The sequence below is a fragment of the Myotis nattereri genome, assembly GCF_964212035.1.
Source record: "Myotis nattereri genome assembly, chromosome: 12".
In the NCBI taxonomy this organism is placed as follows: domain Eukaryota; kingdom Metazoa; phylum Chordata; class Mammalia; order Chiroptera; family Vespertilionidae; genus Myotis; species Myotis nattereri.
In genome coordinates this window covers 63,568,697-63,587,821 of record NC_138087.1, presented here as the reverse complement: position 1 = coordinate 63,587,821, position 19,125 = coordinate 63,568,697, and the positions used below count along the sequence as shown (strand labels likewise).

The following is a 19,125-nucleotide window of genomic DNA, read 5'->3' as shown; positions in this document are numbered from 1 at the left end:
CAGAGGGAAGAGACTTTTAAACAAGGAAGGCCAGAAACCACCTCTAGACTTGTAGGAAGGGCAGGGTCGAGAGAGGCCTTTGGCTGAGCTGTCAGGAGCCATGGGCCAAGGGCGAGGAAGGTTCCCTGGGAGACAGGCTAGGACAGCCAGAGAGTTGAGCCACTGGGCAGTAGCTGCCCACACAGCAACCGGAGGTGCATAGTGTTAGGTGCTTCTAACAGAGCGCTGAGCAGCTTGGCAATAGCCACCCACGTAGCAACCAGCGCCTGGCTTCTATCAGCCAGGGAGCCAGAGCTCAGGAATTCCGAGCCCAGTCTCTCACCCAAGTTTTGTTGGAGTGGGAGGTGCATAGTGGAGTTGCCTGAGGAGAGACAGGGGTAGGAGCAGTTGGGGAGCGTGGCAGGGAGGACGGCTGCTGGGATACCTGTGCTGTCCTTCCCATTCTCCCATATTACAGCAGTATTTCTCCTGAGACGCACAAGCCCCTCCCTATACCAAAAGCCTGGGAAAAGGCAATTACCCCGCCTCTTGGGATACAGCTCAGGAGGCAGCAATCTCAGGGAGCATCAGTGGCTGACTATCTTGCATGAATATTTCCCCCCCTTTTTTTTCTGTTTTCTATTGCTTAATTTTTATTTTATTATTAGTAGTAGTATTATCTTTTTTGTTTATTCTTGTTGTGTTGTCTTTTCTCTTTCCTAATTCTCTTTTCTTTGGGGTTGTTTTTGCTGTTGTTGTAGGGTTCTTTTGTACGTTTTGTTTTGTTTTGTTCTGTCAGCACCTGCACGGCATGGTCAGGCTTGAGCATCACAGTTATCCGACCTGAGAGGAATCTCACCCATGAATGGGAAAACAACGGTCAAGACCCAATTACAACAGAAGAGCCCAAATCACAAAAGGGTCACTACTAGAGCATGCAGCTCAGTAGTTCAGGGAGTCTGCACCACTGGGTCCAACAGGACATTTACTACAAAAGACCACCCCTGCTAAGCCTAGAGTCATAGCAGGTATTTTAATACATAAAAACAAACTCAAAGATACAACTTAAAGGGGAAGACAAAGAACCCCTAAATGAAAGAAAAAGAGGAATCTCCAGTAAAAGATCTAAAAGAGATGGAGGTAAGCAATTTACCAGACATAGAGTTCAGAGTAATAGTTATAAAGATGCCCAAGAAACTTAGTGAAAACTACAAGGAACTTAGTGGAAACTACGTCAGCACGAAAAAGACTATAGAAACAATGAATAAGAACCAATTGGAAATGAAGCATATTGTATTTGATATCAATAATACACTGGGAGGAATTAAAAGCAGGATTGATGAAGCAGAGGATTGAATCAGCAATTTGGAAGACGAAGTGGAAAGACACTCAGAGAAACAAAAGGCAAAAAACATTTAAAAAGCATGAGGAGAGGTTAAGGGAACTTTGGGACAACCTGAAACAGAACAACATCTGCATTGTTGGGGTACCTGAGGGATAAGAAAGTGAGCAAGGGATAGAGAACCTGCTTGAAGAAATAATGACAGAAAACTTTCCTAACCTGGTGAAGGGAAAAGTTACACAAGTTCAGGAAGCACAGAGAGACCCACACCAAGACACATCATAATTAAATGTTAAATGTTGCACTAGCCAGTTTGACTCAGTGGATAGAGTGTTGGCCTGTGGCTAAAGGGTCCCGGGTTCAATTCTGGTCAAGGGCACATGCCCGGCTTATGGGCTCAATCCCCAGTGGGGTGTGTGCAGGAGGCAGCCAATCAATGACTCTCATTGATGTTTCTATCCCTCTCTCCCTTTCTCTGAAATCAATAAAAAATATTGTTTTTAAAACAAAGGCCATAAGAGACAAAGAAGGTCACTATATAAGGCTAGATGGATCATTCCACAAAAGGATATAACCCTGTTAAACATAGGCACCCAATATAGGAGCACCTAAATATATTTTTAAAACTGCCGGAGACTGTAAAGGAGAGATAGACAACAATACAGTCATAGTAGGGGACTTTAACACCCCATTGACATCACTGGATAGATCTTCCAGACGAAAAAATCAACCTGGAAACAATGACCCTAAGTAATGCACTAGATCAGATCGAGTTAATTGGTATTTACAGAACATTTCACCCCAGAGCTGCAGAATATACATTCATCTCAAGTGTACATGGAACATTGTCAGAGATAGGCCACGTGTTAGGACACAAAACAAGTCTGGACACATTCAAGAAAATTGGAATCTTGTCAAGCATCTTCTCAGATCATGATGGCATGAGGCTAGACATCAACTACAATAAAAACACCCCAAAACATTCAAATACATGAAGGCTAAGGAGTATGTTATTAAATAATAAATGGGTTACCAATGTGATCAAGGAAGAATTAAAAAACATCCTGGAAACAAATGAAAATGAACAAAATCTAGGGACACAGTGGAAGCATTCCTGAGAGGGAAGTTCATAGCATTACTGGCTCACCTCAAGAAGCAAGAAAAAGCTCAAATAAACAATCTAACCCTACAACTTAGAACAATAAGAAAAGCCCAGAGGAAGGAGAGGGAAAGGAATAATAAAGATCAGAGTGGAAATAAGTTACATGGAGGATAAATATACAATATAAAAGATCAGTGTAACCAAGAGCTGGTTCTTCAAAAAGATAAGATTATTAAAAAGATAAAAAAGATAAACACCTTAGCCAGATTCATCAAAAAACAAAGAAGTGATGACCCAAATAAATAAAATCAGCAATGAAAGAGATGAAGTAACAACTGACACCACAGAAATACAAAGGGTTGAAAGAAAATACTATGAACACCTATATTCCAACAGACAGCCTCGGTGAAATTGACAAATTCCTGGAAACATACAGTATTCTAAAACTCAATCAGGAGGAATCAGAAAACCCTGAATAGGCTGGTAACAATTAATGAAATTGAAGCAGCAGTTAAAAAAAACAACCTCTCAGCAAACAAAAGACCTGGCCTGGATGGCTTCATAGGGAGTTTTACCAAACATTCAAAAAAGAACTAACACCTATCATCCTCAAACTATTCTAAAAAATTCAAGTGGAGGAAGGCTTCTAAGCTCCTTTTATAAGGCCAGCATTATCCTAATTCCAAAACCAGATAGAGACACTACAAAGAAAGAAAATTAGAGTCCAATATCTCTGATGAACATAGATGCTAAAATCCTAAACAAAATATTAGCAAACCAGATTTAGCAATACATTGAAAAGATTGTACACCATGAGCAAGTGGGATTCATTCTGGCTATGCGAGGCATGTACATTATTCACATCTCAAATGTGTTATGTCACATAAACACGAAGGATAAAAATCACATGGTCATATAGATAGACTCAGAGAATGGATTCGACAAGATCCAGCACCCATTTTTTATTAAACACTCTGCAAAATGAGAATAGAAGGAGCATACCTCAAAATATCAACATAATAAAGGCCATATATGACAAACGTACTGCCAACATCATATGCAATGGGCAAAAACTAAAATACGTTTCCCCTAAAAATAGGAACAAGACAGGGTTGTCTGTCCACTTTCAGCGCTCTTTTTCAACATAGTACTGTTAGTCTTAGTTATAGCAATAAGACAATAAGAAAAAATAAAAAGCGTCCAAATTGAAAGAGGTTAAGTAAAACTTATTATTCACAAATGACATGATATTGTACATAGAAAACCCTAAAGATTTTTACCAAAAACTACATTTATTTCTGCAAAGTAACAAAATTAACATCCAAAAATCGATAGCATTTTTATACACCAATAAAGAACTCTCCAGAAGAGAAACTAAAAAAAAAAAAAAAAATCCCATTTACTATTGCAATGAAAAAAATAAGGAACCTAGGAAAAAATTTAACCAAAAAGGTAAAAATCCTGTACTCAGTAAGCTATAGATAATTGAAAAACAAAAACAGGAAAATATAAACGGTAGAAACATATACCTTGTTCATGGATTGGAAGAATTGATCATTAGAATGCCCATACTACCCAAAGCAATCTGTAGATTCAGTGTAATCCCCATTAAAATACCTTCTGCTTATTTCACAGATCTAGGACAAATATTCCAGAAATTTATACAGAACCAAAAAAGACCTCCAATAGCCACAACAATCTTAAGAAAGAAGAACAAAGTTGGAGGGATCACAATACCAGATATCAAACTATACTACAAAGCCAATGCAATAAAAGCAGCCTGTACTAGCACAAGAATAGACATATAGAGCAGTGGAACAGAGCAGAGACCCCAGAAATTAGCCCAAGCCAATATGGTTAATTAATACTTGATAAAGTAGGCAAGAGCATACAATGGAGTAAAGACAGTCTATTCAATAAATGGTATTGGGAAAATTTGACAGGTACATGCAAAAAAAATGAAACTAGATTATCAACTTACACCATACACAAGAATGAATCCAAAAAGGATAACAGACATAAATGTAAGTTGCAAAAACCATAAAAATCCCAGAAGAAACCATAGGCATCAAACTCAGACATCTCAAGTAGCAGAATTTTTGCCGATACATCTCATAGAGCAAGAGAAACGGGAAAAAAATAAGCAGATTGGACCATATCAAACCAAAAGGTTTCTGAGCAGCAAAGATATCACAAAATGAAAAGGGAGAACATATTTACCAGTGATACATCTGGTACGGGGTTAATTTCCCAAACATATAAAGAACTTATACAAAAAAAGGAAGACAATACATTTTAAAAATGGGCAAAAGACCTGAATAGACACTTCTGCAAAAGGGATATACAGTTGACCTAGAGACATGGAAAAATGCTCAACGTCACTAATCATCAGAGAGATGAAAATGACAGTGAGGTACCATCTCATACCTGGCAGAATGGCTACCATAAAAGAAAATCAACCAATGCTGGTGAGGATGTAGGGAAAAGGGAACTGTAGTGGAAATGCAAACTGTGCAGGCACTATGGAAAACAGTATGGAGAATCCTCAAAAAATTAAAAGTGTAACTACTGTTTGACCCAGCGATCTCACTTCTGGGAATACATTCTAAGAATCCCAAAACACCAACCAGAAACAATATATGTACCTCTATGTTCATAGCAGCATTATTTACAATAGCTAAGATCTGGAAACAGCCCAAGTGCCCATAAGTGGTTGAATGGATAAAAAAGCCATTGTACATTTACACAATGGAATACTATGCAGCTGTACAAAAAGAAGGATCTTTTACCCTTTGTGACAGAATGGAGGGACCTGGAGATTATTATGCAAAGTGAAAACCAATCAAGAGAGAGACAAATATCATGATTTTACTTATATGTGGAATCTAATGAACAAAATAAGCTGATCAAAAATAGGTCCAGAGACATGGAAGCATGGAACAGACTGGCAGATCTCAGAGAGGAGTCGGGGGAGAAGTGGGAAGAGATTAAACAAAGAACTTGTTTACCAGACAATAGTATGGTGAAGGCCTGGGGTAGGGTGGGAGCCAGGCGGATGTGGAAAATGGTGGGACATCTGTAATACCCTCAACAATAAAAATTTTTAAATGAAATAAAAAATAAGCTGTTTCATGTACTCAACTGTAAACCTACTTTTGCCCACCCCTGTATATATTTAAAAGCTATTTGGATTGATTCTAATACCTTTCCTTAATTATATTTTGCTACTAATGTATTTTAGGTGATTACATTCTTAGTCCCCTTCCTCCATTGATAGAAATCTTAGAAAACTATAGTCAGAAAAAGAAAGAAAAAGGAAGCCGTAGTTATTAGCTTTATGTTTTATTGGATATTTTTTAAGAGACCAGGCTTTTTGCTTATATTTTGTGTTTGCTTATCAAAAAGGTTGCATTAACTATTTTTCTTGTTAAAGATAGTAGGGTTATGAGAGTCCTTAAGTGAAAGTTTGGATTTTTATCTAGAAAAAAAATTTTTTGAAAGCTTTTATATTATAAAAGAAGCATTAAAAAGCATTTTATTTCTGGAAATGTTGTGAATTGTTCTTGTAAGTAGATGGGCTTAATTTGCTTATGTGTTTGTTTTGATGGAAGGTGAGAAATGAAATTTCTTTAGTGGCAGAAGGCTTTCTCCCAGAGGATGGAAGTGGCCGCATTGTTGGTATTCAGGACTTGCTGGATCAGGAGTCTGTGTGCATGGCCACGGCTTCTGGAGATGTCATACTGTGCAATCTCAGCACGCTCCAGGTAAGTGCAATATTCCTTGTGGAGGAAGTCTCAAGCATCCTCCAACAGGACTTTCTTTGCTTAGAAGTTTAAAAATTCAGGCGATGTACTATTTAAGCATTTTACAAATTACAGTCGTTGCAATATATATTTCTTTACAAAAAAATTGTTGGTTTGGCTTCAGCTATCTTTCAGGATTCTTCTAAAACTCAGTTTTGTCTACTGCATTTGTTAATCAGAACAATTACAACCTGGCCATTCTTGTGTGGTGTAGTTCACCTCTTACCAAAATCTGATCCTGAGTTGTAACGATATTTCTCAATTAGAAAGTCTTTGAAATGTTTCTTTTTTTTTTTTTAATTAAATCTTTATTGTTCAGATTATTACATTTGTTCCTCTTTTTTCCCCCCCATAACTCCTCTCCTCCCAGTTCCCGCCCCACCCTCCGCCCTCACTCCCCACCCATTGTCCTCTTCCATAGATGCACGATTTTTGTCCAGTCTCTTCCCGCATCTCCCACACCCCTTTCCCCCCCAAGAATGGTCAGTCCATTCCCTTTCTATGTCCCTGATTCTATTATAATCACAAGTTCATTCTGTTCATCAGATTATTTATTCACTTGATTCTTAGATTCACTTGTTGATAGATGCATATTTGTTGTTCATAATTTGTATCTTTACCTTTTTCTTCCTCTTCCTCTTCTTAAAGGATACCTTTCAGCATTTCATATAATCCTGGTTTGGTGGTGATGAACTCCTTTAGCTTTTCCTTATCTGTGAAGCTCTTTATCTGACCTTCAGTTCTGAATGATAGCTTTGCTGGATAAAGTAATCTTGGTTGTAGGTTCTTGGTATTCATCACTTTGAATATTTCTTGCCACTCCCTTCTGGCCTGCAAAGTTTCTGTTGAGATATCAGCTGACAGTCGTATGGGTATTCCCTTGTAGGTAACTGAGTTTCTTTCTCTTGCTGTTTTTAAGATTCTCTCTTTATCTTTTGCTCTTGGCATTTTAATTATGATGTGTCTTGGTGTGGTCCTCTTTGGATTCCTTTTGTTTGGGGTTCTCCGCGCTTCTTGGACCTGTAAGTCCATTTCTTTCACCAGGTGGGGGAAGTTTTCTGTCATTATTTCTTCAAATAGGTTTTCAATATCTTGCCCTCTCTCTCCTTTTGGCACCCCTATAATTCTGATGTTGGTACGCTTGAAGCTGTCCCAGAGGCTCCTTACACTATCCTCACATTTTTGGATTCTTTTTTCATTTTGCTTTTCCGGTTGGGTGTTTTTTGCTTCCTCGCATTTCAAATCATTAACTTGATTCTTGCGCTCCTCTGTTCTGCTGTCGGGAGTCTGTATAATATTCTTTATTTCAGTCAGTGTATGCTTAATTTCTAGTTGGTTCCCCAATATAACATCGAGGGTCTCATTAGTTTTCTTGTAGATCTCATTAAGTTTATCGGCGGCTTCTAAACAGTTCTTGAGAGACCTTAAAAGTGTGGTTCTGAACTCTATATCTTCCATTGACAATTTTGTCCTGTTTCTTTGTCTCCGCATTTTGTTATGCTTCCTTGGTGCACCCCCTAGTGGTCTTTGTGCGCAGTCTTATAGTTAAACCTTGATTGTTGTAGCTAATACCAGGGAGGGTTTGACCTCCAGGCCAAGTGGCTATGAGAATCAGCTGTGTCTGCAGTGAGAGAACTTCTGTCCTCTAGGGAGGTGCTAATCTAGCCTTTGCCTGAGGCTATCCGGCAAATGGCTCTGTGCAGGGCTTGGGCGGGGCGGGTCGCACAGGATCAACAGGGTGGGCTGGAGAGAGCAGTTATGGCGGCTCTCGGTCCTATCCCCAGGGGCTCTGCCTCTCTGAGTCCCAGCACCCGCTGCAAACCTCGGAGAGAAAGCTGCACTCGCTCTGACCGAAGCCAGACAGTCCCGCTTCTCCCGTTTGAGTCTGGGTCCCTAAAGACTCGCCCGTATCTGGAGCTCAGAGTCTGCGACTCCCTCCCGATTGAAAACGCCAACCGTGCCCTCCGCCGCCAGCCTGCTCCGCACACTCCGCACCTCAGAATTTGACTTCAGCACTGCGCCTCCTCTGAGTGTCCGTATGCGTTTCTCTTTCCTCCCAGTTGTAGGACTTCCACTCAGGCAGCGTTCCTGTGGTTCTGGGTGATGTCCGTTCCGTTTTTTAGTTTCACTTTTGAAGTAGTTGTTCAAGGCAGCAAACTCCGGTGTTAACCTATGCCGCCATCTTGGTTCCTCCTGAAATATTTCTGATTGCCAAAGGAGATAGATTTCAACCGTTAGCCTCTTTCTCTATTCTAGCAAAAGACTGATTTCTGGATTTCTATCCTTACCTTTTTAACAGCAAGAGTTTCACACTAAAATAGTCTAAGTCTTTCTAAAGTTCTTTGATTACTACATGAGTTGTGATCTCTTTAACATTGATTGTGCAATGAGACTTATAGTATTACTAATAATATAATGATAGTAGTAACAGACATTTAGTCAATGTTTACAATGTGCCAGGCACTTTGTCAAGTGCTTTTCAAGCAGAATTTTATTTAATATTCACTACAATTTTATGAGAGTGTTTTCCGATTCTTTAGAACTAGAGGAAATTGAGGCACAGAGAGGTTAAGTAACTAGGCCAAAGTCATACAGTTTTCAGAGGGGATATGAACCCTGGCAATCTAAATCTGATACCTTTGCTTTTAACCATTGCATTTAGTGCAGTAATAAATCTTACTTTCATTTTATGGTAAGAAATATCAAAGACATCAAGTACAACTTAAATAGTGTTTCTCACATTTAAAAGGTACGCTTTTATTTTCAAAACTTTCTGTAGCAATTTTTCCTGATTGCTGAGCTCCTCCTGTCCATTCATTTAATTAAATGGTGCTAATCCTCCCTATTTGTGGCTTTTCAATGTATGCAAGACAGAATCCATGTTCTTATTGTACCTTATAGAACCTTTCATAATGTGTTCCCCAAATTCTTTTTAGCCTCTTCCCTCCCCCATCATCGTGTGTGTGTGTGTGTGTGTGTGTGTGTGTGTGTGTGTATGTATGCCTTATGCTCTACTTGCAGCTGTTATTTAACTGCTCTTTTTTTTAATTTTGTGCCTCAATATTGCATTTCCCCCTGTTGTCTCTTTCCTGGCCCTATTATCACCTTCAAGGCACCTTTCCAGAAAAGCTTTCCTGAACTCCTGGGCCACTAGTGCTTTCTTGCTCTGAGCCTTCACTTAATTCCCAGAAACCTCAACGATAGCTCTAATCCCACTGTAGAGCCATCTTTTCATATCCTTTGTGAGATAACTCTGGGAGGAATGGCGTGTCCATAGTCACGCCCACTTCCTGTGCCCTGTGCCATGCCTAGTCTCTCAATACCTGATACTGAATAAATGTTTATTGAATATATTCACAGTTGTGTGTTTTGTTTCTAATTATTTTGATTATGGTTATAGTAAATTTTCACTGAGACAGTGGGGTTTTAATCTCTCTTACTTTTTTTCTGTCTGTCTCAGCTGGAATGTGTAGGGAGTGTAGCCAGTGGTATTGCAGTCATGAGTTGGAGTCCTGATCAAGAGCTGGTGCTTCTTGCTACAGGTAAACTTGTTATTAATCTCATCTGACTTTTATAAAACACTAGAGGCCTAGTGCATGAAATTCATGCACTTCAGGGGGTCCCTCAGCCCAGTCTGCACCCCCTTGCAGTCTGGGAGCCCTTGGAAGCTGTTAGCCTGACATCCTTAGCACTGCCACAGGCCAGCCACCGCCGCTGAGCTCACCAGCCGTGAGCCTGGCTTCTGGCCGAGCAGTGCTCCCCCTGTGGGAGCGCAGTGACCACCGGGAGCAGCTCCTGCATTGAGTGTCTGCCCCGTGGTGGTCAGTGCACATCAGAGTGAGCGGTTGAGCGACCTTAGCATATCATTAACGTATTACACTTTGATTTGTTGAATGGACAACCGGACCCTTAGCATATTAGGCTTTTATTATATAGGATGGCTCCTAATATCTCACAGGGTTAAGCTGTGTAGGTTTCAAAAATTTTCTTTGAACAATTATACCAGTGTTACAATTTAGAGAGGACTTTTATGTTAGCTTTACAACATAAATAGCTGAGAATAAGCATCACGTCAAAAACTCTTTGCTTTTATGAGAGTCAAACATTTAGAATGAATTCTGTCTGTCTTATTCTGACTATAAACTCCTTCACACCAGCTCTGTAGCTTACGGTGCCATTGTTACTTATGGAATGGCAAATTTGTTGTATGCAAATGAAATCATTCTTGTTTGTGCCCCTTCAAGGTCAACAGACTCTGATTATGATGACAAAAGACTTTGAACCGATCATGGAGCATCAGATCCACCAGGATGATTTTGGTGAAAGTGAGTTCAGCTTTGTTTGAAATGTCTTATGATCTGAGTTCCACTCAAGTTTGATCATTGTCTTGCGCACTAATCTCCATGTCATAACCCAAAGGACTGTAATGTTTGAACTTCCATTCATTAAGTGTCTGATTGCCCAGTTCCTTTGACCCACTTCTGATCTTGAAAGGCATACTTCAGTGCCTCTCCCGGTCTGAGAGTTAGCTTTGTCAATAATCTGGGGAATAGAAATCTATGCTTAGGGTCATCTTGATAGTTGTTGCTCAGGAAAGGGACTACACTAGCTAGGCCAGTGATGGCGAACCTTTTGAAAAACCCTAACTTAACTCTGGTGCCATGTCACATATAGAAATTTTTTGATATTTGCAACCATAGTAAAACAAAGACTTATATTTTTGATATTTATTGTATATATTTAAATGCCATTTAACAAAGAAAAATCAACCAAAAAAATGAATTCGCGTGTCACCTCTGACACGCGTGTCATAGGTTCGCCATCACTGAGCTAGACAGAGGCGGGGAACGTCCAGCTATAGGCTGTATAGAAGGCTGCAAAATCATTTGGCCTGGCCCTGCCAAGACATTAGGGATGAGTTAATGTTTGACCAAATATAGCAGGCTAATTGTGAAGTTGATAATTTTGTATGGCCCTTGAATGATGTCATAAATATCGAAATGGCCCTTGGCAGAAAAAAAGTTTCCTCACTTCTGAGCTAGAATGAGGAGGGCATTTCTGGGGTACAACTTTGGGGAGAAAACAGGAAAGATTTTTAACTTTTGCTGAGGTCTAATTTCATGCCTTCTTATTCCACCAACTCTGAGAAGTCATTTAGAAAATGGCTACTCATTTATTCATTCAGAAGTAATTTATTTGTTCAGTAACAATTGTGGGGTCGGTATGAACCCAGCAGTGTTAGGTGCTGTAGAGAATTTGGCTTTTCTCTTAAGGAGTTCCGTTAGTTCACTGACAACTAGAGTAGCATAAGGGGAGGAAGGGAGTAATGGAGAGGGAAGACTTCACAGACGTGGCTACTGCAGTTGGTCTTGGGTAAATGAGGGGGGAGGGGAGGGAAGTGGACCAAACAAGTGAATAAACCCATTCCAGGGCAAGGTGTTTCCCGGAAGCCTTTGACATATCATAATTTTTTCAGACAACTGTGAATACTTAAGCATCGATGGTTGGCAGGACATGAATGTGGAATGAAATAAACAGGATGGATTTCGATTACATTTGGTAGGAAGGGAATTTGAACATTGAGTTATAGGTGATCAGCCATTAAAGGTTTTGATGATACAAGATTGAGTGATTGGTGCAGAGGGAAGAGGAAGGGTGACCTGGCAAGAGGTTGCCATAGGAATGTAGGTGAGGGATAAAGAAGGTGGGTGGTGGGGCCGAAAGAGGGAATAAATTCAGGAAAAATTTGATTCTCAACGGGGATGGGAGTACATTGTTTGGAATTATCTGAGCAACTCTTTTGGAATATGTGTGCATGGTTCCTCTCCTGCCCTAGCCGGTTTGAAAAATACCAGTTTAGAAAGTACAGTTGTAGGCTTTGGGTATGCAGGTCAAGAAGAAAGTTTAATGCAGTGGTTCTCAACCTTCCTAATGCCGCGACCCTTTAATACAGTTCCTCATGTTGTGGTGACCCCAATTTCATTGTTACAAATTGAACATAATTAAAGCATAGTGATTAATCACAAAAACGATATGTAATTATATATGTTTTCCGATGGTCTGAGGCGACCCCTGTGAAAGGGTCGTTTGACCCCCAAAGGGGTCACGACCCACAGGTTGAGAACGCTGGTTTAATGGGACTCCAGCCTGAAGCTCAGGTGGTGGGAATAAAGGTGCCAGGATTTGAGAGGGAAGGTGGGAAGTGCTGGACTGTAAGGTGTAGGTGGTGAGTTCTGTTTTTGGTTTGTTTCAGGGGTACATGGTATCACTATGTGAAGTAGGCAAATATAAGGGGCCAAATCATTGGCATGCAGGAATCTTTACAATCTTGGGAGTAGGTGAACTTGCTCAAGGAGCAGGTATGGTCCTGGAAGAGTGAAGGATCCAGGATGGGTCTCTGGGGCGTTCAGCTTTGAGGACAATCATAGAGATAGATAGTAACCAGCACACCTTTGCATGGGAAAGTGCCCTGGGCCTAGTTAATCCCACCTACTTTTTCATAATGTTGACTGCTGGTCAATTTATTGAGAGGTCTCAGAGCACCCAAGTAATTACAGTCCCCAACTTCTTGAAACTAGCAATGAAACTGCTTTTATTTAATTTCATTTAGCTCACTGGTTGTCTTGCATGTTCTCAATCATTTGTTCTCTAGACAAGTTTATCACAGTTGGATGGGGCAGGAAGGAGACCCAGTTCCACGGATCAGAAGGCAGGCAAGCGGCCTTTCAGGTGCAAATGGTAAGGTTGATCTGATGGATAAAGACGCTTAGAGGCTAATAAGGGACAGATGTCTTGTGCTTTAGTAAAGCTGACGATGTTCAGAAAACCTCAGGGAATGAGTCCTCCTAGGAAGATCCTTCTTTTTTTTTTTTTTTTTAAAATATATTTTATTGATTTTTTACAGAGAGGAAGGGAGAGGGATAGAAAGTCAGAAACATCGATGAGAGAGACACATCGACCAGCTGCCTCCTGCACACCCCACACTGGGGATATGCCTGCAACCAAGGTACATGCCCTTGACCGGAATCGAACCTGGGACCTTTCAGTCCGCAGGCCGACGCTCTATCCCCTGAGCCAAACCGGTTACGGCAGATCCTTCTTTTTTAATGCCAGTTGCTTCACCTTTTATTTTTTCAGTGTATGGAATAATTATAACCAATACTCAGTGTAAAAAGTAAACCACAGATAGAAATAAAACACTTCGTGTATCTCTTCTCGATATGCAAAAGAACTGTTTTTATACTTTCCTACATATGTAGATATTAGATATTTTTTCCTGATTTTTCCTTTTGGATGAAACTTATTTTCCTTCATTCTGGATACATTTTGAAGGTAGAGCTACAAGATTTATTAATAATGGATCAAGTGTGGGGTGGGAGAGAGTGGAATTGAAGATGATTTGGGGCCTGAGCAAATGAAAGCATTGTGTGTATATTATATGTAGAAATTTCCATGAACTGCCCTTATAGGATAAATGAGTCATGTACTGCCTGCCAGGTACATTTTTCATCTTTCATTATTTCTAGCTGCATTTTGTGAATCGTATTTCATCTCTTAACCCTGCACCTGAGGAAGTTTGTGTTCTCTACCATGGTTTCGTTTCGCCTAGAATGAATCTGGTTAGGCTGCCAGTGTATTCCCTGGGGTGCAGATGGTGGCACCATTCTGACTTAACCTGTCACAGGAATGGATGATGGCTGCTCAGGCGGAGTGTTCCCCAACCCCGCAAAGTTGGTTTCTGTCTTGAAGGCCATCAGGATTGAGATGCAGGTGGCACTGGACTGTGTTCATCATCGCTGCTGCCTTTATTACCTCTGGCTCCGCTCTTCTGTGCACTGTTGTGAAGCTTACACAACAAATAGAACTCTCTCTCTGTTCTGTTTATATTTAGACAAACAACATTTATTTTCTTGTTGAAGTTACCTGGTAGATTCCTCAACTCATTGGTGTTAATATCTCGATCGGTAGCTTTCTTCCTGTTGCTTGAAAGCCTTTTTTTTTTTAATGCCCAAAGAAGGATTTTGTTTTGTTTGAAGTTCTTTTCTATTAGTGATTTCTGCATCTGAGAATCCTTTCATTAGAAGAGTTCCTGAGGTTTCTGTGGAGCTGGTTTTTTCTAGGTAGCTTAATATCATATGAAAGATTGACATTTAATAGCCTGAGGCTTGTTTGATTCGGGGCCATTTAAGGCACCCACTGACATTTGTCTTTCCTCATCTCTTTAGATTGAGTCTGCTTTGCCCTGGGATGACCAAAGACCACAAATCACCTGGCGTGGTGATGGACAGTTTTTTGCCGTGAGCGTTGTTTGCCCAGAGACAGGTATGGAAATAAATTGCGTTAAACAAACAAACAAACAGTTTATCTTATTAAATTCAGGAAAGTTTATTCTCTTTTTTCTTAGGTGATACTCAGCATTTTAAAGATTTTTAAAAAATTGATTCTTAGAGATAGAGGAAAGGAGAGGGAGAGAGAGAGAGAAACATCAATGTGAGAGTGAAACATCGATCTGCTGCCTGCTACACAATCTCCACTGGGGATTGAGCCCACAACACAGGCAGCCTTTTGGTGTATGAAAATCCAACTGGCAACATTTTGTTGCATGGGATGTCGCCCAACTGGCCAGGGCAATTTTTTCTTTCTCGGTGAAAGTTTTCTTTTATTACGTAACTAGAGGCCCAGTGCACAAATTTGTGCATGAGTGGGGTCCCTCTGCCTGGCCAGTGAACAGAGCCATTGTGGGGAGGGACCGTGGGAGGTTGGCTGGCCGCAGGAGGGTGGCTGTGGGAGCACACTGACCACCAGGGGGCAGCTCCTGCGTTGAGCACCTGCCCCCTGGTGGTCAGTGCGTATCAGAGCAACTGGTTGTTCAATCATAACGGTCTCTTAGGCTTTTATATATATTGAAGATATACTTTAGATATTAATGAATTTAGAACTAAGAATTAGAAGAGTTCTTTGAGGCTATTTTATCCAGCCTCCTCTGTGTTGGACACAAATTTTTACCAAGATTAATCTAATTTGTTTGTAAAACTATGGCAGTTTTTGTTAATAAGGGGGGTGTTTGAAAAGTTTCAACTTGACAATACTTATCATAATGCTTTAAGTTTGTTTGTTGTTTTGTTTCCTCTGTACCTACTGCATAGGGGCTCGGAAGGTCCGAGTGTGGAACCGTGAGTTTGCTTTACAGTCAACCAGTGAGCCTGTGGCAGGACTGGGCCCAGCTCTGGCCTGGAAGTGAGTGGGAGAAGAAATCTTTTAACTCCTTCCTCAGAATTCTTGGAACTGAGGGTGGGGGTAAGGGGAAGAGATCAACCAAAGGACTTGTATGCAAACATATAAGCCTAACCAATGGACACAGACACCGGGGGGGTGAGGGCCTGAGTGGGGGGATGGAGAAGCAATGGGAGTGGGGGGGGAGATAAGGACACATATGTAATACCTTAATCAATAAAGAAAAAAGAATACAAAGAAAAAAGAATTCTTGGAACTGGGGTAGAGGTGGTATCTATTGAATGTGGGTGTTTATATAACACAAAAAGAGAATTACTTTTTTTCATTTGGCTGTAAGCCTGTATGTTTTTTTCTTTATTAGTTCCCTGAAGTCTGACTTCAATTTGAATAGTAGATTCTGAGTTTCTTCACAGATCTCACAATTCCGAGGCTCATACGTTTTGTAGGTTATAGGCAGGGTCTCCATGAAGCCATTGTATGAAAGAGAAAATGGTGCTTAGAAGGGAAGTCGCTGTATGCACAGCTCTGTGGGTAGTGGAGCTCTGGTGAGGACTAGGGAGAGGGCTTCCTTTCTATGCACAATCTCCCACGCCACGGGAATCTGTTTGCCGAGGAACGTGCAGGGTGGATCCAGCCTGATTCTCTTGGCCCTGCACTCTTGTGTGGTCACAGCCTGCTTGTGATTGTGGCTGCCCTTAATATAGACAGAGGATGTGTCTCATCCACCGTCTCAGTAGCATCTGTTATATGCAAAGCCACGAGGTCTGTGGGTATTAGATAGCTCATTTCCCACCAGTATTTGAGTAGCAGTTGGATGATAGAGCAAAGAGAAAAATGTATTTGAATTAAAACCTAGAGATGAGGTGATTGAGAAGTCTTTAAAAATCCTGCCTGAGCATGGAATACTTGCTGAAGCTATCTACTTGAAGGAGAAATAGGTTATGGTGTTATGGACATTATACATGCAGTGATTTAAATAAAGTATTGGCTTTTTAAAAAGTCACCCAAGTGCCTTCTAAATCTGAGGCTTTGGGGGCAAGTGGAGGCTTTGTGCAAATTAGGGAAAGGCATGCTTTCCTGTGGGCAGGCATAGTCTCTGACTAGGGTGACTGCTTACCTAGTGACATGGAATTTGGAACTTCCTTGGATGCTTCTTTTTGTTTTTGCTGAAAAAAATAATTTCTCCTGATTTTATCTCGTTTAAAGCCAGCTGCATGTACTTTGGGGCCTTCTAACACCCTCTGTTTGCTTTAAGGCCCTCGGGCAGTTTGATTGCATCCACGCAAGATAAACCCAACCAGCAGGACGTGGTGTTTTTTGAGAAAAATGGACTTCTCCATGGACAGTTTATGCTTCCTTTCCTCAAAGATGAGGTGAAGGTAGGTGCCTGAGTTGTTTCAGAATCAAATTTAGGGACTTGCCACAGCTATAGAGAAGGTTTATATTGGATATGGGCGTGTGTGTAAATAGAAGCTCCCGTGTACGTAGTAATAGAAATAGTGGCTTCTTATAACTAAGTTTTTTTGTGGGTTTTTTTCTTCTTCTTAAAAAACGAGAAATTCTTTTTCTTAGAGATTTTTAAAGAAGAAATGGTATTTCTTTCCCACCCTACATAAAACATAGACAGGAAATAGAAATGCTAGTTTTTATTGTTTATTTTGACAAAAGTACAATTCTTCCAGCAATAAAGATGCCATTGATTCATAACATTGAAACCTTAAGCAGCATGTGCACCATTAGGATCTTTGTTGGAGCAGATACACATCCAATGGTAATTTTGATTAAAGACACTAAAAGTGGAGAGAAGAGGTGGATGACCTCCCATGTACCTATTATTTGTAAGATACCAACATTTTGCAAAATTATTTTATCCACCTCTCTCTGGCCCTCACACACAAACACACATTCACACACATTTTTATTTTATTTCCTAGGGTTGTTTTTTTTTTTAATTGTAGGAAATGTACTTTTAATATTTTTTTCTAACAGTTAAGAACATTTTTCTTTAAATAACCATAAGTAACCACAATTACATTATCATAGATTACAAAATTAGTAATCATCCCTTAGTATTATCTAATCCAGCCGTGGGCAAACTACAGCCCGCGGGCCGGATCCGGCCTGTTCGGCTGTTCTATCCGGCCCGCGGAGCCGAAAGAGCGGAGAGTTCTCTTGCTCTCCCCTCCGCTCCTTCACCAGCAGCAGTGTTAACATGGCAACATCGGGAAACACGGCCGCAGCTCCTTCTTCTGAGTCCAGTTTAAGAACCCATTGTGGCCCTCGAGTCAAAAAGTTTGCCCACCCCTGATCTCTAGTCCATAGATGTTTCTGATTGACTAAATGTCACTTGCATTTGGTTGTTAAATCTCTTTTAATCTTTAGGCATAATGCATTTTCTAGAGTCCTCTGCATATGAGGACAGACTACACAGATTTGTTTAATGACTCTGTAGGTTAATAATTTATAGCTAGGGCTCTGCTCCAGGAGAGGATTGTTTGGTTTGTGAGAGCAGAGAATTCTGGTATCATAAAGATTTTGAAGTAAATACATAGTTAAAGGACAATGACAGGTCTGTTTTCCCTACTAGGTCAATGACCTGCTCTGGAATGCAGATTCCACTGTTCTTGCAGTTTGGTCAGAAGACCTTCAGAGGGAAGAAAATTCCACTCTAAAAACCTATGGTAAGACAGCACTGTTTCAGCCTTTTGCCCCATAAAATATAGTTGTAAGTAGATGTGGAGTTGCCTTTATCCCTTCTACTTAGTTCTGCAGTGGAATAAAAGTTGGTGGAGAGGGGTCGGTGGAGATGGGCCAGTGGTTAGGTTTAGATTATTTATGGTTTCAGTCATGCATCAGTCACGGGTCTTTAGAGAAACAGAATCAGGGCAGGCCAGCAGGCTGGCAATTCAGGTAGGGCTTGATGTTTGAGTCTTATCTGAAATTTATAGGACAGGCCCGCAGTATGCAGACGGGCAGGATCCTACTTTACATTTTTGAGGTAGAATTCCTTTTTCTCCAGGAAACCCTTGCTCTTTAAGGCCTTTAATTCATTGGATGAAACCTGCTCATTGTGGAGGATAATCTGCTTTATTTAAAGTCAACTGATTGTAGTAGGGCGAAATGGGTAAGGGAGATCAAATCTATGGTGACAGGTGGAAACTAGAATTTGGGTGGAAGCACTCTACAGTATATATAGATATCAAATTATAACGTACACCTAAAAAATATATACTATTACTAACCAGTGTTACTCAGTAATTAATAAATAAATAATTTCTTTAGAAAATTGAAAGATAAAAAGTTACCTGATTGTGTATGTTAACCACATCTACAGAATACCTTGCTACCTTCCCAGCAATATCTAGACTAGTGTTCAGCCTGGCACCATGGCCTAGCCAAGTTGACATATAAAATTGACCATTACAGGTCACCAGTAATTTCTTAGATGGTTTTGCTACAGGAAGTCACAACGCTGACCAAAGGAATACTACACTGTGAAAGTGAAAGGGAAATTGGATTAGATATAAGAATTGTCTCTATGCCGAAACCGGTTTGGCTCAGTGGATAGAGCGTCGGCCTACGGACTGAAAGGTCCCAGGTTCGATTCCGGTCAAAGGCATGTACCTGGGTTGCGGGCACATCCCCAGTGGGAGATGTGCAGGAGG

The 19,125-nt window shown here is 40.6% G+C and overlaps 1 protein-coding gene across 1 annotated transcript in view; it reads left to right on the top strand.

Moving 5' to 3' along the window:
• The window catches only part of ELP1 (elongator acetyltransferase complex subunit 1), a 61,413-nt gene that overhangs the window by 4,452 nt on the left and 37,836 nt on the right, over nt 1-19,125 (top strand). Inside the window, exons 3-10 of the mRNA XM_081104108.1 lie at nt 6,035-6,187; nt 9,687-9,768; nt 10,471-10,551; nt 12,879-12,964; nt 14,452-14,548; nt 15,373-15,463; nt 16,716-16,839; nt 18,048-18,141. Of these exons, the coding sequence (XP_080960234.1) occupies nt 6,035-6,187; nt 9,687-9,768; nt 10,471-10,551; nt 12,879-12,964; nt 14,452-14,548; nt 15,373-15,463; nt 16,716-16,839; nt 18,048-18,141 (808 nt within the window). The remainder of the gene's footprint in view (nt 1-6,034; nt 6,188-9,686; nt 9,769-10,470; nt 10,552-12,878; nt 12,965-14,451; nt 14,549-15,372; nt 15,464-16,715; nt 16,840-18,047; nt 18,142-19,125) is intronic.